The 25,544-nt window shown below is 44.4% G+C and overlaps 1 protein-coding gene across 1 annotated transcript in view; it reads right to left on the bottom strand.

Annotated features, from left to right (window-relative positions):
- The window catches only part of GC (GC vitamin D binding protein), a 334,882-nt gene that overhangs the window by 61,838 nt on the left and 247,500 nt on the right, over positions 1 to 25,544 (bottom strand). The window contains exon 10 of the mRNA XM_069626269.1: positions 5,647 to 5,744. Coding sequence (XP_069482370.1) covers positions 5,647 to 5,744 — 98 coding nt within the window. The remainder of the gene's footprint in view (positions 1 to 5,646; positions 5,745 to 25,544) is intronic.

The raw sequence follows: 25,544 nt of genomic DNA, 5'->3' as shown, positions 1-25,544 counted from the left end.
CAGTGCTGTTCAATGGGAATGTTCACCCCTGCATGACCCAAGACATGAATACATCATATATACATTGGGGGTCATTCCGACCCTGGCGGTAGGGGGTTAACGGCACCGGTAAGGATGCCGGTACCGCTAACCCCCTACCGCCCTATTAAGAGGTCCCTTAACGGGTCCCACCAGGATCGGCTGGTTTTACCAGCCGACCTTAGCGGGGACCATTAAGGGACCATGGAGCTAATAACAGGCCCACTATTTGCGGGCCCGTTATTAGCTCCTTCCCCATTTCCATTGAGCCCTACGGGGGCTCGAATGGGAATGGGGAATGGTTTTCTGAATGGGTACTTACCGGGTCCTCCAAGGTTGGAATGACCCGGTAAATCCCCATTCAGTGAACCCGGACCCGGACACGAGTTTGGAGGCAGCCATGGTGCTATTTGCACCATGACTACCTCCAAACTCGTAATGACCCCCATTGAGTCACACATCTCACCGGATGTATTGAACACACATTTCAAAGAAGCAAAACACTATGGGCCTCATTCCGAGATTGGTGGTAGTCATGGCGCTATTTGCGCCATGACTGCCACCAATAACGGGTCCGGCACCAGTGTAGTTCAATGGGGACTTACCGGTCTAGTCCGACCCTGGCGGGACCGGTAAGTCCCCACTGAACATGCCATTCCCCATTCCCATTTGAGCCCCCATAGGGCTCAATGGGAATGGGGAGGGCACTAATAACGGGCTCACGACGTGGAAGCCTGTTATTAGCGCCCTGGTCCCTTAGCGGGACCCGTAAGGGACGTGTGGTCTGACCACACATTCCTTACAGTCCCCGTTAAGGGACCTCGGAATAGGGCGGTAGGGGATTACCATCACCGGTCTCCTTACCGGTGCCCAGTATCCCTTACCACCCTACTCGTAATGAGGCCCAATGAAAACAAAACACTGTACAGATCTGAATGCGGCGGTAAGGGGTTAATGGCGCCTGTAAGGATGCCAGTGCCGTTAACTCCTTACCGTCGCATTACGAGGTCCCTTAGCGGGTCCCACTAAGGGCGGCTGGTAAAACCAGCCATCCTTAGCGGGAGCCGCTAAGGGACCAAGGAGCTAATAACGGACCCGTTATTTACGGGCCCGTAATTAGCTCCCTCCTCAATCCCATTGAGCCCTATGGGGGCTCGAATGGGAATGAGGATGGGTTTTTTGAATGGGGACTTACTGGGTCCTCCAAGGTTGGAATGACCCGGTAAGTCCTCATTCAGGGAACCCGGACCCAGAGACGACTTTGGAGGCAGCCATGGCGCTAATAGCACCATGGCTACCTCCAAACTCGTAATGACCCCCAATGTCCCTGAAAATACTCGCTAAGGTGCACACAAAACACAACATGAGAAAAATACAGTTGTTATACAAAGATCCCCATTCACACTAAAATGCTAATTTAAAAATAAATGAACAGTAAGCAGGGAAAAGACATGACAAAGGATACACAAAGGGGCAGACTCTCCAAACGTTTTTGAACCAAGAGATGGGATGGCCTAGCATATATCATTTTCCCTAATAAACACTGTGGCCTGGTCACAAAGATCATTATAGAAGTGAACATTCAGACTCCATTCCCAACCATCTTTGTGCATGTGAGCCAATAAGGGAGCGTTCGGGTGCTTTATAATCCAGAACCCAGAAATAGGATGAGCTTTAAAATGCACAGAACTCCAAGACAGTCCCCTGTGCCTGCCTGGAACAGGTGCCCGGTGTGGGGGAGAGGAAGGAGGGGGTGCAATACATGATTAGGTCACTCTTGACCCTGTTCATGTAATTATCTTTAAAGTGGAACAGCGGTGGTATGAATCACTGCTGTCCCATTTGCATTTCTATCTCCCGGACAGGGATAGAAATGTTTTTTCACCTTTTGTTGGTACTTCTGTCACTGTGAAGTGTGCTCGCAGCACCCACGTGTCTACTGGGAGCCTGTAATGCATCAGAGTTGAGAGCGGGCCAGTCCATATGCTGTGCTGCTGGACAACCGCCAAGAAATGCGCAGGTCACCTTTGTGAATAAGATGACATATGCATTTCTTGAAGTGGATTAAGTTAAAACAAGCACACTTTTTGAGCGGTTTATTTTCCTTGCACCACTTTTTGAGAACCTGCCCCAATGGCCCAAAGGAGGTATCCGGCAGTAACGTTCTAAACTGGAAGTCTCCCAAGCGCCCATCCCTTTCAGGTGAAGGGGCAAGAATGTGATGGGCAAACCGCTACAAAGGTAAAAAAGGCGGCATCTCACATGACCAGTCCCTCATTTTCTTATAACAAAGCAAAGGTTCATTACTGCCCTGCTGAGCATGACAGTAGATGGGGCAGTTGAGCAGCTGGTATGCGAGCTCCTACTCTACCCAGCATATTCCCATCACCACGCAGGGGTAGAACACTGAGTTTTTTTTTAAAGTGACAAAAACAAAACCTGCAGATTTTATGGAAAACTGCATGTTATTACCATCAGTAGGGCGGTACATTCCTAATCGTGCAGAGACCCTCAAAATATTACATGTGATAAAATATGCCGAAAATCTGCCCAGTACTGTAAGGCCCAATGAGATTAAACCAGAAGACATTAAAGAGGGGGAGGTAAAGGAGATGGAGAAACCAGTAGAGGGGAAAAGGGGGATTATGTTCATCATTACATTCAGGTAAATTAATTATAACACACAACAGGCTGCACATTACAAGAAAAAACGTGTTGGTGATATGTGCTTAGGTAAAATGTACATAAAAAAGATGTTATAGACAACATTAGAAAAAAGCTGACAATCGCATTGGGTTGCATTTTGATAAGTTGTCATGAGATGAAAACATATAGGGCATCATTACGAGTTGGGCGGTGTTCCAACGGTAATTCTTTCAGAATACTTCCTACCGGAATTACAGTTACTGCCACTTGGTCCAGCGGGTTTACCACCAGATTACAAGTGGTGGTGGCAGTGTTAGTCCCCATTAATTTAGAGTCCATAAGACTCGATTGGGGATTTTGGTGGAATTCCCACTGGTGGAATTACTGACGAAATTCCCCCGATTTTGCTGATTTCTTCGGCGGAAAGTGGGAGGATTAACCTCAAGCATAATGCGTAGTATGGCGGAGCATGCCAGAGCGGGAACAGTGGCAGTAATGCCGTTACTGCTACTTTTTTCCCACACCGCCATACTCATAATGTGGCCCATAGTTCCTATAGCAATATAATGCCCAAGGATGATATCCTCTATTCGTGAATGATCTGACTGGCCCACACTGAGTCAGGTGGTAATGGTATACACATGTGATATTTCAAATAGTTCATGAAGTATTTACCTCATGCAGTCTTTCTGGAGATACAGACTGCATGGTCGTGATTTGGCACTCTTCATAGGAGTTCGGCAAAGGTTATGCCCACCTCCCTCAGCATATTGGAAACGTTTTGTCCCTTAAACTGTTGATTCTCCTTAGGGCATATTTACACCCTTAAAAAGTAGCCCCATTTTGCCACACAGCATATGAATTCATCCTAATGAGGGGTGAAGGGGTCATCCCCATACTCATTTCAATCCCAATCCTGATGGCTCCGGGGCAAAACTTTTTTTATCGCTCCACAGGGAGCCTCAGGGAGAGCAGGCCCTCGTACAAGGTTAAGTAAAGTGAATCTGCTAGTGCATACCATCAACTTAAGGGACACATGGGTTCAAGGGGACCCCTGAAGACAATGCAAAAGAGGGCATTGCAGAATCCCACATTCTCACTCGTTTTAATTTGTAAAATGCACAGAAGGGTCATTAAAGACCCGCTTGTGTTTTATTGTACTGGCTTCAGCAGTAGTTTGATTCTCTATTGTACCATATCCATTTACTTCCCCCCCAAATTGGGTTGGAAATGCTACTACTCTCCGCCCTCTGCAACTCATCCAGAACAGGACTGCAAGACTTGTCCTTGGCCTCGAGCCCAGGGATCGTATCTCTGAGGACTGAAATATCTGCATTGGCTCCCAGTGACTGCAAGGATTATGTTCAAAACCCTCTGCATTTCCCACAAGGCCTTCTGGGGTCTGGGGCCTCAATACCTTCAACGCTCTCTTCCTAAATATCTTCCTTCTCAAGCTCACCGCTCATCCGCCTCCAATTCCCTCAGGGTCAGTCGCTTCTCCAAGCAACGGGTTGGTGGTAGATCTCTTCCTTCGGCTGGGGACTCCCGCTGGAACTGCCTCCCTGCCTGCCTGAAACTTGAGGAGAACCATCTCCTGTACCGGAAGCACCTCAAAACCTTTATTTTTGCTTCTGCTTTTTCTCCTCCTCTCCCCTGCTGACCTCCTGGCTGAAACTGAATCTGCATTGGTTATCTGGCCACACTCTGATCTCGGGCTCAGGTCCCTCCCCCGCCAGTCACACCTGCACTGCCTTGCTGGCAACCCCCGCACTTGGGGACAGTTTTTTTCTGTATACCCACAGTGTCACTACCAGCACTTGACACCTGATTTCTGCACTTACCCTTGCACCTGCCACCTACTGGCTGTACTTTCACTTATTGTTTATTTATTTATTCTATTATCCCATGTACTGCACTGTCCCCTCCCCCTGCCCCCCCAGCACTTTCCCCCTTGACCCATCCCTATGCACTTGCGTGATCGGAATGACACCTGGCCTAGTAAGATCGTTGTGAGTCTTCCCTCTGTTCCCCCTCCCTTACCTTTTCGCGCCTTGAAACACTTGTGTATAGGCGCGTTATAAATGCCATATCATATTATATCATTTTTATTTTAAAAATTACAAATAAGTTGTGAGGGGCTGTGAAAATAAATAAATAAATAAATTGTGAGGCTCTTCAAATTTTATTACCATCGGGGTGGTAAACTCACAATTCTGTGGGGACCCTCCGATCTCTGCTTTCAGCAATGGTAGCTATTGATTGCAGAAATCTGAGGAGAAAATCCCACGTCTACTGATGCCCGGCGTGGAGCTCCCTGTGGATCCAGGTGTTGCGCATTTAAATCCCACCAAAGCCACTTGTCTCTATCTAAGGCTGGTTACGATATCCTGCACGTGGTATTGCTATCGCTTCGAGGCAAGCAATGCACTGCCTACGCAACCATCCAACAAAGAAGATGAAATAAAGAACCCACAGAGCAGTATCACTCAATTTAGGTATCCAGTGATGTTACCGAAAAAATGATACTGAAACAAAAATATATATGGGGTGCTGGTCAGGAGTTAAACGGGCTGGAGGGATTCCGGGTGGGGTTAGAAATGTAGGCAAAAAGGGTGTTCGGGGGGGCCCAATAAAAAAAATCAATATTTGTTTTCTGGGAAAAAGTTGATTCGGCAAAAATAACTTGGGTAACATCACATGGAACCCTACATTTACATACCTATTGACTCCTCAAAAGGATACATTTTTTTTGTGTCCAGTTACATCAAGTGAAAATATAGAATTGTAGGAAGGGAGACAAGTACATTTTGGATACGTTTTAAAGAAAGGTTGCAGTAGATACCCTGCTTCCATACAATATTGCAAACCGTGCCTTACTACAATCTGGAGTGATGCTCGTGTATAATAGGGCGAGGAAGTCATATGGATCTGAAAAGCAAGTCCCTCATACCTCAAGAGCGCTCTCGCATAATTTGAACCTACCTTTTCTTGAACTCAGTGTAGGCATATTTGTTGTAATCTCCACACAATTCATTTGCTTCTGCGATGAACTTAAACATCTGATCCCTTAGCTGTGGCCTCTATGAAAAGCAAGATAAATATATATATATATATATATTCATTTTTGGTTTTACTGATTTCGTATTGTCTGTATTTTGTGTAGCTCCAGCGTGTGGCCTTGCAGCCACTTTGTTGCGTAGATATATAACATGTAAATACTGACAAGTGTGTGCAAAACATGACAACAAAGAGAATAATTGCAAGCCCGGGATTTACCACTTTATAACACCAATCATGCTTTTGTAGGAAGTTATGGGTTAATACAATTCCGTACATATTGACACCAGCCATCTCTCACAGGAAACAACGTGGTTTAACCTTCTCTTAATAACACCTAGAGTTATAATATTGTTTCTTCATCAGTGGTGTTTAAGTTGTTACGAAATCTTTTCACTCCCACTGTCGGTGGATTAAGTCACATCTTGACGACAACAAAAAGCAGAGCTCCAGGTAACTCACTTATGGAACATATACTAGAACGTTCATCATTTCTTTCAAAAAGTGATTGCGATGAATGAAGATGTGCTCATCATCATGCCAAAAACCATTGGAATGTTTCAGATAGACATTCCTATTCAAATAAATTGCAATGAGCATCTCAAACAGGGTTTTGCTTAGTGAAATCTTATTCCGTTGAGCAACCAACCACCTTCATCATGTGTTAGTTTGCACGTTTCGCTGTATTTCAGCATTTTCAAGAGCGGTATGAAATTCAATAAAGCAAAACAAAAAACAGTATAGGGCCTCCTTACACGGAAGGCGGTAAACCAAGGTGCTAATAGCACCTTGGTCCATGCCGGTAAATTACCGTTACCGCCATGGAGGAAAGGGGAATTACCGCCCTAATCCAAGGTTGGCAGGACGGTAATTCCCCCTTCCTCCATTGCCCTTCCCCATTCCCATTTTTGCCCCATAGGGCATAATGGGAATGGGGAAGGTGCTAATTACGGTACCGCAAATTGCTGTACCGTAATTAGCACCCTGGTCCCTTTGCGGGTTTGTTTTTTAACGCCTGCTTACCAACCCGCAAATGGACCTCGTAATAAGGCGGTAAGGGTTAACGGTCACCGGTACCCTTACCGGTGACCGTTAACCCTTACAGCCTACCGTGTAATGAGGCCCTATATCTTATTGAACAGACTTTAAATAACCTGCTATTACAATATTAAACGCTGAGCCGGCTATTTCGAAATGGCCCAGGAATTGTATTGAGAGACGCTTACCACATATAGGTAAGCAGTCCTCTTCATGCTATTTTGACTGATTTTATGAATGGGGGTAAATTCTTCATGGAAAACCAGGCAGGTCTGAGTTTCCATCCAGTAGCTACACCGATTCATTCACTTAATCATAAATGCCACCCACCTAATCCGCACTTGGCAGACTGCATGGGCATAATTCTTTAAGGAATATGCCATGTGGATTCAAGAATCTCCACCGACATGAAGATTCTGGGAGGCAGACGGTGGCTTGACACACCGCCTGCCAGCTCTGTGTGGGACATACATCAAAATACCATGCCGTGTGGTTCGCTGGTGGAGATGATGTTTCCGGAAGTAAAGTACGTACAGTGTCCTATCAAAATATGCACCATAATATTACAGATGTCCTTCCTTTCACTATATGTGTCATTGTGTTGCTGCTTTGTGCTACTATTAATCTGCCTCATGGATAACTACGCATGACTTTCATTGGCAATGATCAACACTGATACACAAAAAACTCGACTTGCGTATAAATCATTGAAATCCCTTATGATTTACCAAAGAGCATTTGTGTGATTGCTATTTCGAACAACAGGTACACTCAAGTGTCTCAGGATTTAAAGTGGACAATTGACTTATCACAATGTACCCACTCTTCCATCCCCTAACGCCGCTTCCTAGGTATATGTAACTTGTTCCAATCCTAAAAATCTGAAATGGCGGATAACTTTTGTGCTTCACAAAAATGCCATGCTGCCGGTGACCTTATGTCTTATGTTCTTATGGAATACTTACTCTGCATAGTCCTCACCTCAACAGTTCCTGAGGTTTCAACCACTTAGTTTAAGCCCTTTCAGAAGCTCCACATTTAGCTACACAATGATTTAACACTCAACATAATGTTTAGGTGCAATTTATTCACCCAATTATGAATGTGACTTAGTGTTGCACCATTTTATATTTTAGGAAACACACACAACATGATTGTCATGGCAATGCCCTGTCCAGTAAAGAGTTAAATCACGTTTGGTATTCTTTAAAATAAACAGTATCTGCATTTGCCAACCTCTAAAGCTACACACAAAGAAAATATAGATGTATATATATTCAAGGAAAAAACTTTAGTTACAGGGATGTTAAGGTGAGTACCTAACGCAACAAAACCCCTGAAATTCAGCGAAAGCCACCTTAAGTTTGCAACCCCTATTGCGCAGCATATGACCACAATGATGGCATCCAGAGATTTGTATGATTACTCTGGTAAAAGTTCTACCTCCAGGAATAATATGAATTCTCAGGCAGACAAGGAAGCGGCCCGTAGAGAATGAACTCAAACATTATTTTGTGAAATACAAAGTGCATGCAAGAAAAATCCTGCTACGGTTTTCATGGTTGAAAACAGTCAACTTTCTCTTCTTAGAGAGGTGTAGAGAAATGCCAAAAGAGGAGATCAGTTAATGGTGGGAGGAACACTCTCTACAAAACTACATGGATGTTGGTAGAGTTCTAAGAGGTCTACGCATTTTAATTATTCCCTCTTTTGGGGAGCAAGATCTTGCTATGTTACAGGAGTGGGGTGAGGCAACTAATGGGTTTTTGACAATGTTTCTTAATATCCTCATTGAATATGCACGGAATGATTGGGGTAGATTGCTACATAAGATCAGTGAAATAGAAGAGAAAATTAATAACATACCTCAAAGTGAGGAAGGTAAGAAACTACAAGCTAACATCAAAACACACTTCAACATATATGGGAGAGAAATCAAACAGAAAAAACAGCAAAAGTTCCTAAGAGACTAACAGGATGATGAGACTGGGCGGGTTCCTCCATTTGCCCATAGATTTGATTCCCTTAGGAAACAAACCACGACAAAATGTGAGGAGCAAGAACCACAGTCTAGTGACATCACCACAATCTCAGAATCTGAAGTGGCCAATAGTGAGAATGAAGAACCAGTAGTTAGGTTGAATTTCTTTGAAGAAATTAGACTAATATGCCAAGAGGAAAGAACAAATATGAAGGTCAGAGGAAGGAGCTGTTGCAGACGACAAGGAATTGGAGAAAGAATGAAACCAGGCGAGGACAGAGGGGCCAAAAATGCACTCAACCATACATCAACACTTCATGGGAAACGGATGGGGAACAAAAGAAAGACCAGAGGAACATGCAAATGATAAACTTGTCAGGTCACATACTGACCCCGGAGCAACAGAAGATGTTAACTAGGTTTGAACTTTTGGCCCATCGCGCACTGTGATTATGTACAAAGTATTGATTTTGATAAATACATGCACAAGGTCTGCCTCAAGAACGTTTTCAGTATAAACCCCAAAAATAAACCACAGATTCCACCTCAAGGAGGAAAAACCAACGTAGTCATCCCCCATCCTATAGAGACCCCATCCTATTTGGTCCATTTGGATCTTAGCCTCAGGGCTGAAGATACTACAGAACTTATCAATTGGAATGATCTGGGCATTAATGTGGAATAGTCTACGAAAAATCAGCTAAAAAGTCAATCTAGATGTAATCCACCTTCACAACCTGGTGGCCAAATAGAGGCTTTCCAAGATTTACTAATTAATGATTTGAAGAAGATCAGAACATTTAGTTTGATGCGACGATGTGGAAATGTATCCAAAATAGACAGAGACATCTCATTAGTACTACAAGATCTTACTGATTGCATTATAGTGCCCTCTGACAAAGGCAGCAATATCAAGATCATGAATAAGAGAGATTATACATGTGAATTCAACCAACTGAAGGTTTCTACGTGTTATGCCAAACTCACCTCCAATCCTATTGGAGATATGGACAAGCAATCGGAAACCTTTCCCTCAAAGTGGAAAATGTATGGCATATTGGATGAGGATGGATGCAGATTTTTATATCCCAAATATTCAATCATGCTAACCATTTACCTTCTTCCAAAAAGCCACAAGAACCCCCAAAAAACACCAAAAAGTCCAATTGTAACATGTGTGAGGGCTCTCCTTGAAAACATGTCTAAATATGTGGATGAAGTGTTCTTGCCACTTGTGACCACATTATTTGAGAGACACAAAAGATTTCCTACAGAAAATTGACAATATACCATGGGAAGAGAACTTAATGTTAGCCACCATGGATGTGGTTTCCCTCTATACATCCATAAAACATGGAACTGGGAAGAAGGCTTGTGAATATTTTGTGAATACTCAATCTCTGAATTATTTAAGATACACGGAAATGGTTATTGAAATGATTGATCTTTGTCTTTCCAACATTGGTCTGTTTGATAACTATTTTAGACAGTTACAGGGTACTGTAATGGGGACCCCTTTTGCTCCCTTGTATGAGAACCTAACAATGGGATGGTGGGAAAAGTAAATTGTGTGGTCCAATGAAAATGTTATCCATACTGACAAAATCATACCGTGGCTACGCTTCATTGATGATTTGTTTGTCACATTGTATTGTATTGTAATTGTCATATGCAGCATCTTTCCCTTTGTTATGGTCCCAATGCACTGTTGATTGAACGCCCTCGGGTGACCGAAGTCCGGGTATGGGAACATTTGACAGATGAGTTTAGAATGTGTGTCTAAGCCAAAGGGGAAATGTGTAGAGGTGGCCAGGTCCCTATTAGCTATCCATATCGAGCTGGCAAACGGATGGGTACTTAGAAGTTGAGAGAGTGCAAGAGTATTATATTCCTCATGTGTCCAGCTAGACTGAATTTTTCTCATGGCGATAGCTACATTCCAATGGCAGAAGTGTTCTGCAATATGTCATTGGGAATGGAGTATGATTGCAGATGTGTGCAGGTGAGTGGACTTGCCTTTGGCTATCATTCATAAGAATGGAAGTGTGATACGTACCCATCATCTTTTGCTGGCTTCTTGGTTTCAAAGATGCAGCATGGACTATATCTTGTGTTCTTCTTGAGATTATTAGATTATTATTACCATCATTATGTGAATTCATGGAAGTTCATCACTGCCCAGGCCTTTCCGGATTGATTGACTGGCTCAATAGGGCAGGGTTTGTGAGGGTTCAAGGGGGAATAGCAATGTCTTGGGGGCCCTCCAGATGTCCAAGTGGTCCTCTATGCATTGGATGTTGGGTGGCATTGAAATCCAGATAGTGGGGCCTTGGACGGAGAAGGTGGAGCCTCCTATTCTGGTTGATTTAAAGGACAGGATAACCAGGAGGAGTGCCGTGCCTGAAAGCAGGTTTCTGTTGGGTTGGTTGTGGGTGATTTTCTGTTGAAGGTATTCTGGGCCTGTCTTGTGGAAAGGCAGTGAAGCAGAATGGACAGAGTTGGTGAAGAAGACATACATTTGTTTTCAAAAATTGATTAGCAGACGTTGCTAATTAAAAAGGTCTTGATTAGCCAACAAACGTATTTCATTAGCAATTGTGTACTAATATTTACCCAAGATATAAAATGAGTAACAATACAACATCTTTGTGTACCTCTGAAGTAAGACGTTAGTGAGATGAGTGTCTGTACAATTTAAAGGTTAGCTGCATGAATTGATAGAAATAAATAATATGATTTGATAAAAAAGGCTCTGAAACTAGTTTTAGTGCAATGCTCCATGCAGTAGGGTGTAGTCAGTGTTAAAAGGTGTTCTCTCATTAATATGATGGACACTACGCTACAAAATGAAATGTAGTGGACACTGAGATTTTAGATAAACTAAGCTAAACCTTACTGAAAAACATGGATACAATGCAGTGTTTTGCAGTAGAAAAACTGTAATTATGCATTGGGTAACAACTTATTTTTTAGGAATGGAATTGCTGGACCAGGGACTTAATTTGGGGTTTGCCTGGGGTAGCAGCTGCTACCCCTGACTCCCCCTCTGCTACTCTTATACCTGTCATTGCGACCCCTGGGCCACTGGACAAAGAGGCAGTGCCAAGAGCAGATATCTGTGTTGCACCTGAATAAGCCTGTTGTAAATGCAGTTAAATGTGCCACCGCTTTTTTCACCTGAAATCTAGATCTTGTTTGTTGGAAAAATATTAGTGATGCAGGAAAAACCATGAATCCGCCATCATTAACAGGTTGCCTGTCCATTAGTGAAGAATGCCTGAATGGTTGGGTTCAGAGCAGTGATGTCTGTGCAGCTCATATCCAGTACAGTAGCAACAGAAAGGGTATGAGGGCTAGGTCTAGCGAGCTGTGAATGGGTAAGAGCAGCCTGCAGTACTCACTGACAGCCCAGCATGAGCGCAAATCTCGTCAGTGTTTCACGTTTTCTGCTTTGCACATCCAGTGAGCCACTGGGCCTGTGATGAGAGGAGTGTGCCCCAGTGGCTTCTGCCAATAATCCTGCCTGTGTACTGTGTGACCTGGCCCAGATCTGGAAGACTTGCATCACAGGCACACTGTAGATAGACGCAAGATGAGATCATTGATTTACATACATGAAGGTGCCCTTTTGACTTTGAAGTAAACCATCTGTTGCTTCCTCAAGCAAAACAAATATATGTTTGGAAGGATAGCTCAGGGGCAACACACTTGATTTGGGAACAAGGGGATACAGTGCAACATGGGTTCAGTTCCTATTCCAGTGCTTAGTAGCTGGAGGAATCTGGCATTAAGCACCATATAAAAGACCAAAGAAAATAGTAAAATTGGCCTTTCTAGGGGTGATGTCATGCAGATGTTGCTGCTGTTTGTGCTTGAGGCTCAATGTTATGGAGGATGGTACTGGAGACTTACGATGTTGCACTAGTAATTTACAGATGTTGGGAGAGAGTGTTTGAGACATAATGTGTTCTAAGAGAGTTGAAATGCATTGAATGCAGATATAAGATGTTTGAGGGGGTAATTGAGACTCGCACTATTTGGGTGTTGAAGGAGGGTACTGGAGACTTAAGTTGCTAGTTTGCTTGAGGTTGATGGTGTTGGAGATTGCTGGACACTTAAGTTGCTGGAGAGTGGCACTGGGTAAACATGAAGGTATTGAAGATGTAAGCTGTTGGAGGGTGGGAGTGGGTGCCAGACATTTAAAGCTGTTGACAGAGGGCCCTCAGCAACTCGCAGTGGATGGTGGGTTGCCCCTGGTGAAAATGGTTGGGGGATATTCAGGCTCTGGGTGACTGGCAGGAGTTTGTTGCTGTGTAATGGTTCAAAGTGCACTATTGACAAGAAGATTCCTGAGCGTATTGTCAAAGTATAAAACCATGACATTATACAGAGCATGATTGTCTTCTAGTTGGACTTGTGTTGGTCAGTTGCTGTTTCCAGTCTGTGGCCAGACACTTGGCGGGCACTTGATGTCTGTGCTTTGGGGTTTAGGCCTCTTTGAGATGCTCTGTCTGTTTACAGTTTTGTTCGAGTGATGTACAATGAATGGTAGGTTGTTGTGTTGGATGTCTGCTTACATTCAAGGTCATTTGGTAATATGGGCCTATAAACACTGATCTTAACGTTGGGATGGTGATCTATTCTTGTATGAAATGTATATTAGTACAGTGATATTGTAAGCATATATGTCTTAGTGTACTGAGGAACAATGCTATGTGATGCCGATTCCTGTTTTGTCGAGGAGTGAAAGGCCATTTGCCACATCTTCCTGTGATGTCATTTGGGGGCGTGGCCACATATCACTTACTAAGATGTCATCATAGGTCAAGGGTCGTATGATGTTAATTCTGCTATACCTGATATTCTGGTTAAATGACGTCCCTGACTGTTGTGTAAAAAAAACAAGCTAACACATACTGATCTTTGCAAAACAGAATATAGTTATCTCTATAAAAATGATCACCCTGACTACTTCTGGTTTTCAATTATTTAAAAAAGAAGAACACACTTTACTTGGATAGCACTCCCACAAAGGTCTTCCATTTTTAAAAGAAAGTGGAGGAGATGATTGCTGATTCTCTCTCTCTCTCTCTCTCTCTCTCTCTCTCTCTCTCTCTCTCTCTCTCTCTCTCTCTCTCTCTCTCTCTCTCCCTCCATTACCACTTTAAACTTGCAGAGAAAAAGGGTGGGGAAAGTCCTGTGGGCAAGAGAAGAATGCAGGGTGAGCTGTTTTCATTGAACAGGGTAATTTAAATCGCCAGTTGTGCTACACAAGTGTCAATTTAATGATCCAACCTACAGAATTACATAGAAAATTGCTATGCGCCACTGCTTCTTTTATGCCTTGGGTGAATACTCTTAATGTCAACACGTTCAACTTGCAGTTCACCGTTTCCCACAGCCAAGAGTCTATAGTCTTTTTGGATGTGTTAGTAAAACAGGAACAAGGGAAAATCATAACTGAGCTCTATAGGACAAATGCACTCCTCCATGCGAGAAGGAGTCATCCTAAAAGTTTAATTTGGAGCATTCCCTATGGGGAATTTATTAGATTGTGTAGGAATTTTTCTACCTTGGAGATCTCTGACAGAGAAAGTAAGGTCACAGCTGGAGTGGTTAGACAGCAAGCATATCCTAAAAGAGTTAGTGAGAGCGCATACATCAACGCCCATTTGTGCAATAGAGATTCACTTCTAACATCATCCAATCTTGAGATAATGTGTGATAAACATGAGGAAACTAGACTCTTTCTCACATTTGGCCCTCAATTCAAACGGATTAGAGAAATTCTTCATCGACATTGGCAAATACTCAAGCTGGACAAGAATATCATGTCCATTTTGGGGGCACACCCCAGTATCACCTTCTACCTCTATGTGGGACACTTTTGTCTCAAACTTGTTGAAATGTGAGAAGATCAGTCTGGCCAGTCAATGATCAGGAGATTCGGGTACAGGCTTTTTTAAATGTCTTAAATGTAAGGCCTGTCAATTTGCAAAAAAAGTGTACTTTCTGCAGGCATCCCGTTTAGGGACACACAGTAAAGCTTGGTTAAAAAATTGCATGTAACACAGATTTTGTGGTTTATGTCTTGATGTGTACATTTTATAAAAGGTATGTGGGTAGCATTATTTGCAAATTGAAAGTACACAGTTTGCAACATATCAGAGCAATAGAGAATGCAGACTTCACCTATCCCATGGCCAAACATTTTCATGAGGTTCATGAATGCAGTCTGGCAGATTTCAGCTTTTGTTGCCGACACAGGATTGATATTTTACTCAGAGATGGGAATAGGGAACTTTTACTTAGACAGCTAGAGATCAGATGTTTTCTTGATTTTGAGACCCAGTATCCAGTGGGACACAATGTCGATGAGGAATTGCACACTTTTTTCTTTTGTGTTTGATCCATATGAAATATGTCACTGTGGAGGCTACAGTTAGTATTAACCAGGGGATATAAATAAAAAAACATGTAATCACTATTAATAGCCACCAATGGCTTGTATGCAGGCGGCTGACATGATTTAATTGGACATCCGAATCAATGAAATCACTGTGTTATAATCAAATCTTACCCGTAGACTATTTTTTAATAGTATTTCAATTTCTTTTTCTTTTTCTCTTTCCTTTTTTGATTCATTTATTGAAATGTGATTTTCTATGGCATGTTTGTTCACTTTACTATTTAGAATCATTGTCATCTCTCTTTGTACCCGCTGAATTTGGAAGGACCTTTAAATTGAACCATTTGAGGACTTTCTAAGTGTGGGTCTTTGTGATTGTGCCTTTTTTCCCATTCAGGTTAGGTTTGGAGGGCAGTTAATACATGAGACCTTTATTACTTCGTTTATTGCATCAGTCCTTTATGTATTAGGTCGGGGATGCTTCCTGGACGTTTACATATATAATTTACACATCTTTTATCATATGCATGTAATGTGTTGCATTAGCAATTTAAAGCAAGTAGCATTAGGCACAGATTGTTAAATAACAAATCTGTTTATCTAATATTAGAAATGGTTTGATGTATTGTGTCATCATGCTAATCTTAAGGATGTTTTAGATTGCGTCGTATATTGGAAATCTGTGCCTCCGTTTTTTATTGATCTGGACCACGTGGAAAGTGAAGCAGTGGCACTTTAGTTCAGGCCGCATTTTGCACTGTTAGGTTCTTCTTTTTCAGGGTGATAATATTCAAATCAGGAATATCTAGCATTAGCACTTTATTGATTTGTATTATGTGGAAAATGGAGCCATCTAGTTCGTGCTGCAGTATGCACTCCCCCCACCCCATGTTGGTAATATTAAAATCACATTGTTCAGCACCTGCACTTCATTACTTTCCATGGTGTGTACCTTTTGGATGTATGACAATGGTATCAGCGAGACAGTATTGACATTTTGGTCATAGGTAATAATCATTTAAGGGTTCTAGTCCGTGATTTAAACTTATGCAGAGCACATATTTATCTATAAGTTTCGGTATACAAAGAACATAGGGGCATTTTGTTAAAATTCATACATATTTTGGTAAATGGCATCTTTATTTGCCTATATAGTTTTACTGGAGGGGTAATGCCATGTTCACAGTTTAGAGCAGTAATGCAATTATATGAATAAAACTGCCTAGAAGTATTTACCTTTCATTATTTTAAAATCTTTTAAAGTTTTTGTAGTGGCATTTCCCATTGGTATACTCTATTTCAATATGTGTGCAATTTACAAGATGGCCGACAGCTCTTGATGTGTAGGTCTCACTTGTTACACCTTCGTGAAAATCAAATGTTGTTTGGGGATTGATCACTTTGTATGTGAACAAGCAACATGCGAGATTTCCACAGTCAAGCCACGCTCATATATACACGCACTACACACATCCATTAAAAAGAAACAGGAAGATCACAGAGGAGAGTGTGCTGAAAAAGTCTTAACTCAGTGTGAGGCTGCAGTGAAATTAATTTGTGTATGTATGCATGAGTTTGACATTGCACAACTGTTTCTATTCTGTGAAAGATAGCCCGGGGGTGCCAAAGTGCAAATAGATGGTATTATTACCCTATTTATTATGGTGCGTGATTTATTGACCTCGGAAAGACGACGAGCTAAATCGGCCCTGTCACCAAATTCATATGGCTGCCCTCATGTCAGAGACAAGTACTCTACTTGTGGGCTCTCCACCCAGACTGCTTCCATATAACTTAATATTTCACTGTCCCACATTAAAATCCAACAGTAGTTTGATGTTAATCATTTATTCCCACTTGTCACTGGCCCAAGGATATGTATAAACAAAAACAAGGGGAGTTCTGGGAGGTTCTCTACTACCAGCCTATATCCCGGGTTAGAGTCTCAACCAGAGTCTTTAGCTCACCATCCTTTCACTGAAGAGACATTTCCACTACATATCAGTCTTTGTCCTGCCCAAGGGCAGTCCAGCACCAAAATGCCTGGCAATTCTCTTGTGAACAAGAGTACCAACAGCAAACCCAGACACGTGTTTTGGCCTGTTTGGGTCTCGTCAGTGAGGTGGAGCTGTGTGTAACGCTCACCTGATTCCCACGGAGGCGCCGACCTGTTCTGGACTGCTATGACCTCTTCTAAGGTGATGCGCAGGACTCGGAAGAGGGACTGGACCGGACCCCCAAACCTCACCTGTCTGGCCCGTAGAAGAATCCTTCTGTAGATGGAAAAGGGGATTAACTGTCTGCTGGATAATGTGTCGGATTCCCCCCTTCCCCCTCTCACACTCCTCGAACCCCCTCCGCGATTCCCCGTAGAGTCTCACCTTAGAGTCTGAAAGGACAAGCTCTCCATCCTGCTTCCGATGCAGGGGCGCGTTGATTTCCAGTTACTTCACTGGATCTCGGGTTTGGTGAGTATTCAACTCCGCTTGACTTTTCCGATATGAGGCCGTAAGTATTCAGTTGCAAATGTTCAAGCCTTAATTGTCAGTTGTCCTTTTCTCTATTTCAGATGTAGGATGAAGAATCCACGCAGAGGAATGGATTCGCCAAAGGTAAACTCTGGTGAGTCTTTTTGATGGATGGTTCCCTTAGTGATCTTGCTTTCACCCACTAATGCGTGTGTCTTTTTCCCCTTAGGGGCCGGAGTACGGAAGTGCCAAAGAAGCGGCGCTGAGGTGTGGAAAGATTGTCCCAACAAAAATCAGGTAAGTCTTAAGGTGGAAGAATCAGGCTTTCCTCAATCTGTTCCTTCGCTCACCTTTGTTTTGTCTCTTTTTCTCCTTAGGCGCTGAAAGGCGACGGATGGTGCCAATGGTCGCTGAAGAGCCCGAGGGCGCCTCGTGAAGGTGAGTGGAACGCGGCGCTGCAGCGAGCGATGCGATGCGCTTCTAAATATAATGTCTTTTCTCAGGATCGTCGGAGTGATGGTTCCGGACTCCAGATGGAGGTAGGTAAAGTTCAATTATTCACCTTTCTCTCCTTTCCTTCCTTTTCAGGTGTTCCAGGTTGCAGGCGGGCGTGGCTGAGCCAGGATGCAGGAGCAAACACGGTGAGCGTCCAGCTGCTAGATGCAGAACAACGCGAAGCGTGAGCTGCTGTCTGGGCGTGGTTTAAATAGCCCCCAAAGTAGTTCCAGGTAAGTATTCTTCCTCAGCCACGCCCGAGTGGTAAAATAGTCCCATAGTTAAAATAGTCCCTTTCAGACCTCAAGGAGGTCTGGATCCGGCAGCATGGTCTGCATCAGGTAAGTCCATCCAAGCACTCCCATAATGAGCCTGGCGCCTATGGTGCCAGGACTGATGCCTTCTATGAGCCTGGCGCCAAAGGCGCCAGGACAATGTCCAAAGAGCCCCTATAAGGGGTTGCTGGGTCCCTCCCTGGGGACATGATGTCTGCTTTCGGGGACGCTGGGCCTGAACTGGCTTCCCAGGAGTAGGCATCATGACAGCACTCTCCCCCAAGGCCCCTCCCAAGATTGTTCCCGCCGGGGGTTTTGGTTTGTTTGGGAAGATCCGGTGAAATTTCTTAATTAATCGAGGTGCATGTACATGGTTACTGGGTTCCCACGACCTCTCCTGAGGCCCGTATCCCTTCCAATCGATTAGATAGAAAGGTTTTGACCTTAACATCTTTGAATCTAAAATGTTCTTCACCTCGAATTCAGGTTCTCCATCTATTTGAATGTGTTCTGGAGGCTTGATTAGTCTGGTTTCAGGTTGCAATGGTTTCAAAAGTGACACATGAAAAACAGGGTGAATTCGCATGTTAGCTGGTAAATCAAGTTTAACGGCCGCTGGATTGATTATGGCCGTAATGGAGTAAGGCCCCAGATATTTTGGATTAAAGTTCAAGGTCCCTTGAGCGATAAGTGCCTCGTAGCCAGCCATACTTGGTCCCCAATCTGGTACTGAGGTGCTTCACTCCGATGCAGGTCAGCATTCTTCTTGTATTTTCTCTTGGCTTGTTGTAAATGTGTAGTTGCTTCTTTGTAGGCTTGGGTAATTGTAGAATGCAGATGGTCCACTGCGGGCATTCCGAGGCCTTGAGGCGAGTCGAGGTCTGAGGTTCACGGGTGATGCCCATATAAAGTATAAAAAGGACTTTGCCCAGTTCCAGAGTGTTCCAAATTATTATATGCATATTCGGCTATCCAAAAAATGTCTTTCCAGTTACTTTCAGATTGCTGCAACATACACCGTAAATATTGCTCAAGGGTCTGATTCGTCCTCTCTGTTTGACCATCGGTCTGAGGGTGGTGACTAGTCGATAATCTTACATCGATTTGTGCCAATTGACAACATCTACGCCAAAAGTGGGAAATGAATTGGCTTCCCCGGTCTGAGATAAGTACAGACGGGAATCCATGTAAACGAACAATATTTTCAAGGAATTCCTTGGCTAGAACTGAAGCTGAAGGTAAACCTTTCAATGGAATGAAGTGGGCCATTTTGGAAAATAAATCCACAATAACAAGAATAGTGTTATATCCTGAACAAGGAGGTAAGTCCGTAATAAAATCCAATGATAGGGTGTGCCAAGGTGCTGGCGGAATGTCTAAAGGTTGAAGGAGACCGGCTGGTCTTTTCTTTTGGCCTTTATTTTGGGCGCAAACACCACAGGACATCACAAATGATTTAACATCTTTTCGCCAAGAAGGCCACCAGAATTGTCGTTTCACCTTTTCTTCCGTCTTGGCAATACCGGGGTGCCCCTCTAGTAGTGTATCATGATAACGAGAAATAACGAGCTCTTGTAATTCCTTGTGTGGCAGAAATAAGCGCCCTTGGAAATAAGGTAAATCATTATTTATAGTAAAGTCAGATCCCTTTTGTACCCAATCCTGTAAGTTTGTAGGGTCCAGGAGTTGTTTAACTCTAGCTTGAATGTCTTCAAGCGTTTGTAAAGAATTCATGCCCAAAATTCTCTGTTCGGGAATTATCGGTACAGGTTCTGAGTTAGTATCAGTTTCTCCCATTCCTATTCGGGATAGAGCGTCCGCTTTGCCATTCTTACAGCCAGGACGGTAGGTGATTACAAAATCGAATTCCGCAAAAAACAAAGCCCAACGGAGCTGTCGAGATGACTAAGCCTTAAATACTGTAAGTTCCGGTGGTCGGTGATCACCGTGATGGTATGTCTAGCGCCAAGTAGATAATGCCGCCAGGCTTTAAAGGCGGATTTAATGGCTAACAGTTCTTTGTCAGTGATTGCGTAGTTAACCTCGGGTGCCGAGAATTTTCTGGACCAAAATGCAACAGGATGCAGTTGGTTAGTTTCGGGATCTCTTTGAGACAGGACAGCTCCCATGGCTAGGCTGGATGCGTCAGTTTCGATGACATAAGGGAGATCTGGGCGTGGGTGCTTCAATACAGGTGTGGAGGTAAATTTAGCTTTTAGTTCCTGAAAGGCCTGCTCGGCTTCTTCAGACCATTCGAAACGTTTATTTTTCCTTATGAGCGCAGTGATGGGTTGAACCACACGAGAAAATTCCGGGATAAACCTGCGATAAAAATTGGCAAAGCCAAGCATGCTTTCAACACCTTTCACGGAGCTAGGCGATGGCCATTTGAGGATAGCATCCACTTTTCGTGAGTCCATGCGGACTCCTTTAGGTGTCAGGATGAAACCAAGAAACTCGACTTCCGTGGCATGGAAAACACATTTTTCAAGTTTAGCAAATAGTTTGTGTTGGCGCAATTTCTCGAGAACTGCCCTGACATGTTTTCTATGATCAGATTCCGAAGAGGAGTACACAAGAATGTCATCGATATATACGACAACACAAACGTCAATGAGTTCCCGAAAGACATCGTTCATGAAGTATTGGAAGGCAGCCGGTGCATTGCACAATCCGAAAGGCATCACCTGGGACTCGAATAGCCCATATTTGGTGCAGAAGGCAGTTTTCCATTCATCGCCTTCCTTTATTCGCACCAGATGGTAGGCCCTCCGGAGATCTAACTTGGTGTATATGCAGGCATCCTTCACCTGGTCAAGGAGTTCAGGGATCAGAGGCAAAGGGTATCGGTTTTTAACAGTTATCTGGTTCAATGCGCGGTAGTCAATACAAGTTCTGAGGTCGCCTTCTTTTTTAGGCACGAAGAATAAAGCCGAGGATGCAGGAGACTTAGACGGGCGAATAAAACCATTGGCTAGGTACTGATCTAGATATTGTCGTAAATGAAGATTCTCGGGTTCGGTAAGGGCATAGATCCTGCTGCAAGGGGGTTGTGCACCGGGCAATAGATCGATCTGGCAATCGTACGACCTGTGAGGCGGTAGAGTGTTGACCTGTTCCTTTTGGAAGACGGCTTGAAATTCTTGGTATTCTGGCGGTATTTGCAAAATGACAGGGGTTACTGTAGCTAGGCCAATATTTGGATTTCTTGGATAACAGGTTTGTGCACAATCTGGAAAGGTTATCCTCTTTGCTCGCCAGTCAATTTGAGGATTATGTGTTTCCAACCAAGGGATTCCTAGATTTACTTGAAATTGCGGAGCCTTGATTACATCAAACACAATTGCCTCCCGATGTCCGTCTCTTGACCCAACAATGTCACATCAGTAGTGGAGTGTGTTACCGGCCCAGAAGCGATTTCGGTTCCATCCACTGTGGTGATGACATCCTTACTGGCTTTAGGGCAAAGAGGGAGGTTGATCCTGGAAGCCAATTCATGATCCACATAGTTTCCTATAGCCCCACTATCGATGTATGCCTTAATGGCATGTAACCGCCCAGGCTGCTTCGGATTTACGAGGACCATTGGCATGATGAAATGCGAGGTCAGAGAGTTAGTTTTTAAGCTCGGCAAGCGGACCCCTACGCTTGTCGGGCGTGGTCGTTTCCCGACTCAGATTCCATCAGGTTCTTATCAGCGACTCCTACCGCCTTCTTAGACGGTTTTATAGGGCAATCTTGTAAAAAGTGTCCAGAAGCCCCACAATAAAGGCATAATTGCATTTGCCGTCTTCGTTCACGCTCTTTTTGAGTTAAAGGTCCTTTAACCCCTCCAATTTGCATAGGTTCGGTAACATCGGCACCCTTGGGGTTAACATGGGTTTTGACCAAAACCCGGGTCTCAAACTTGGACCGATCTGCCTTTCTGTTTTGAAGCCTGTGATCTAATTGGACCACCAAGTCTATATATTCAGAGCAGTCTTGGGGTGGATTTACGACCTGGGCCAGGACATCCTTAAGTTCTCCACGTAGACCTCGATGGAATAACGTGATTCTTTTATCCTCCGGCCATCCAGTCTCCACAATTAACCAATTGAAGGTCGCGATATAGGCTAAGAGGTCCTGGTTACCCTGTCGTAGGGATAGAAGCTCGTTGTCCAGGGCCTGTCCCTGAGAATGCAGCGCAAAAAGTCTTTCCATGCTTGTCTGGAAGGCTTGAAAGTTCCGAAGAATTGGGTCATCTTGAGTAACCAGTGGAACTGACCAATCCGCAGCACAGCCGCTGAGATATGATAGTACAAAAGCGACCTTGGTTTGGTCGTTAGGGAAGGCCCCAGGTCTGCAGAGGAAGTGCAATCGGCATTGATTCATGAATAGGGCAAACCTTTTGGGGTCCCCGGCAAAACGTTCCGGTGGGGCAAGTGGCATATTTCCAGGTAGATTAATTTGCACGGGGTTATTTGAAACCACTGGGGCGGAATTACCCCCAGAACCTGGTAAAGGAGTTTGACCAGCCTGACCTTGTAATAGCTGTCTGGCAAGATCATCAGTTTGTTCTTTAGATACAATCAACTCTCTGCTGAGGGCATTCGTCTCCTGGCGAGCGGAATGAACTTCAGCCCGTAATTCCCCCAATAGCTGGGCCAGCTGGTCTGTCTCGGAAGTCTCCATAGCGCCCGGGTGGGAAATTGTAGGTAGGCTTCGCGTTCTGTAACGCTCACCTGATTCCCACGGAGGCGCCGACCTGTTCTGGACTGCTATGACCTCTTCTAAGGTGATGTGCAGGACTCGGAAGACGGACTGGACCGGACCCCCAAACCTCGCCTGTCTGGCCCGTAGAAGAATCCTTCTGTAGATGGAAAAGGGGATTAACTGTCTGCTGGATAATGTGTCGGATTTCCCCCCTTCCCCCTCTCACACTCCTCGGACCCCCTCCGCGATTCCCCGTAGAGTCTCACCTTAGAGTCTGAAAGGACGAGCTCTCCATCCTGCTTCCGATGCAGGGGCACGTTGATTTCCAGTTACTTCACTGGATCTCGGGTTTGGTGAGTATTCAACTCCGCTTGACTTTTCCGATATGAGGCCGTAAGTATTCAGTTGCAAATGTTCAAGCCTTAATTGTCCGTTGTCCTTTTCTCTATTTCAGATGTAGGATGAAGAATCCGCGTAGAAGAATGGATTCGCCGAAGATAAACTCTGGTGAGTCTTTTTGATGGATGGTTCCCTTAGTGATCTTGCTTTCACCCACGAATGCGTGTGTCTTTTTCCCCTTAGGGGCCGGGGTACGGAAGTGCCAAAGAAGCGGCGCCGACCCGAGGTGTGGAAAGATTGTCCCAACAAAAATCAGGTAAGTCTTAAGGTGGAAGAATCAGGCCTTCCTCAATCTGTTCCTTCGCTCACCTTTGTTTTGTCTCTTTATCTCCTTAGGCGCTGAAAGGCGATGGATGGTGCCAATGGTCGCTGAAGAGCCCGAGGGTGCTTCGTGAAGGTGAGTGGAACGTGGCGCTGCAGCGAGTGATGCGATGCGCTTCTAAAAATAATGTCTTTTCTCAGGATCGTCGGAGTGATGGTTCCGGACTCCGGATGGAGGTAGGTAAAGTTCAATTATTCACCTTTCTCTCCTTTCCTTCCTTTTCAGGTGTTCCAGGTTGCAGGCGGGCGTGGCGGGAGCCAGGATGCAGGAGCAAACACGGTGAGCGTCCAGCTGCTAGATGCACAACAACGTGAAGCGTGAGCTGCTGTCTGGGCGTGGTTTAAATAGCCCCCAAAGTAGTTCCAGGTAAGTATTCCTCCTCAGCCACATCTGAGTGGTAAAATAGTCCCATAGGTAAAATAGTCCCTTTCAGACCTCAAGGAGGTCTGGATCCGGCAGCATGGTCTGCATCAGGTAAGTCCATCCAAGCACTCCCATAATGAGCCTGGCGCCTATGGTGCCAGGACTGATGCCTTCTATGAGCCTGGCGCCAAAGGCGCCAGGACAATGTCCAAAGAGCCCCTATAAGGGGTTGCTGGGTCCCTCCCTGGGGACATGTCGTCTGCCTTCGGGGACGCTGGGCCTGAACTGGCTTCCCGGGAGTAGGCATTATGACACTGTGCCTCTCTTAGAACAGTGAGCAAGGGTTCCACATCTGGATTACCCTAGTAAGTTAGGGTGAAAACCCAAAGCTACTTAATATGCAAAAACAATGGGGGTTCTGGGAGTTTCTCTACTACCGGCCTATATCCGGGTTAGAGTCTCAACCAGAGTCTTTAACTCATCATCCTATCACAGAAGAGACATTTCCACTACATATCAGTCTTTGTCCTGCCCAAGGGCAGTCCAGCAACGAAATGCTAGGCAATACTCTTGTGAACAAGAGTACCAACTCTGTACAACATCTGTGGTAAGGCCAATCTATGATACATGTGGAACCAGATAAATGTGGCTTAAAAGGATGGCTTTATTTTGTATTTTGTTAGGGAAGTAGCTAGACGGTATGCCTATTGGAACCAGGGACACATTTACTAATAATAAGGGTTTTCCTAAAGCAAACGGTGTCAGGAATGGGATACCACTAAGTGGGGTTTACTTCAGGTCCAACCCTTCCAAGGATAAGGGTGCAAATCATAAAGTTTTAGACATAGTCTCAAGAGTCCTTGTCCCTCCATGGACACCCTAATCTATAAAAAAGTGTCCAAGGAAGTGGCCAACAGAAAGTTCCAAATCCCTACCTTAACGAGACCATAGCCTTGTGGCTGCCTTAGGCTACAACACACATGCTCCAAGCAGTGGCTAACAAGAGTGTATGAATTCTACTCCCAAATGCCCAAGCCTAGTCTAACAAAAGAAGCAAAAAGGTCTCCTGGAAGGCTCTTCCGTGTTGCTCACAGTCTGGACTCTTCTTAAGTCTTCCTGCTTTCATGATACCTCCAAGACCTCTCCCCGGTATAGGGCTTATCAGAGTCCTATTTTCTGGCTCCAGCTCAGCATCGTCTCTTTCCATCCAGGCGGGCGTGGCTGAGCCAGGATGCAGGAGCAAACACGGTGAGCGTCCAGCTGCTAGATGCAGAACAACGCGAAGCGTGAGCTGCTGTCTGGGCGTGGTTTAAATAGCCCCCAAAGTAGTTCCAGGTAAGTATTCTTCCTCAGCCACGCCCGAGTGGTAAAATAGTCCCAT

This window comes from Ambystoma mexicanum, chromosome 6p (assembly GCF_040938575.1).
Source record: "Ambystoma mexicanum isolate Mex_15411 chromosome 6p, UKY_AmexF1_1, whole genome shotgun sequence".
In the NCBI taxonomy this organism is placed as follows: Eukaryota; Metazoa; Chordata; class Amphibia; order Caudata; family Ambystomatidae; genus Ambystoma; species Ambystoma mexicanum.
The sequence above is the reverse complement of the archived record's forward strand: the minus strand, read 5'-3'. Positions and strand labels throughout refer to the sequence as shown.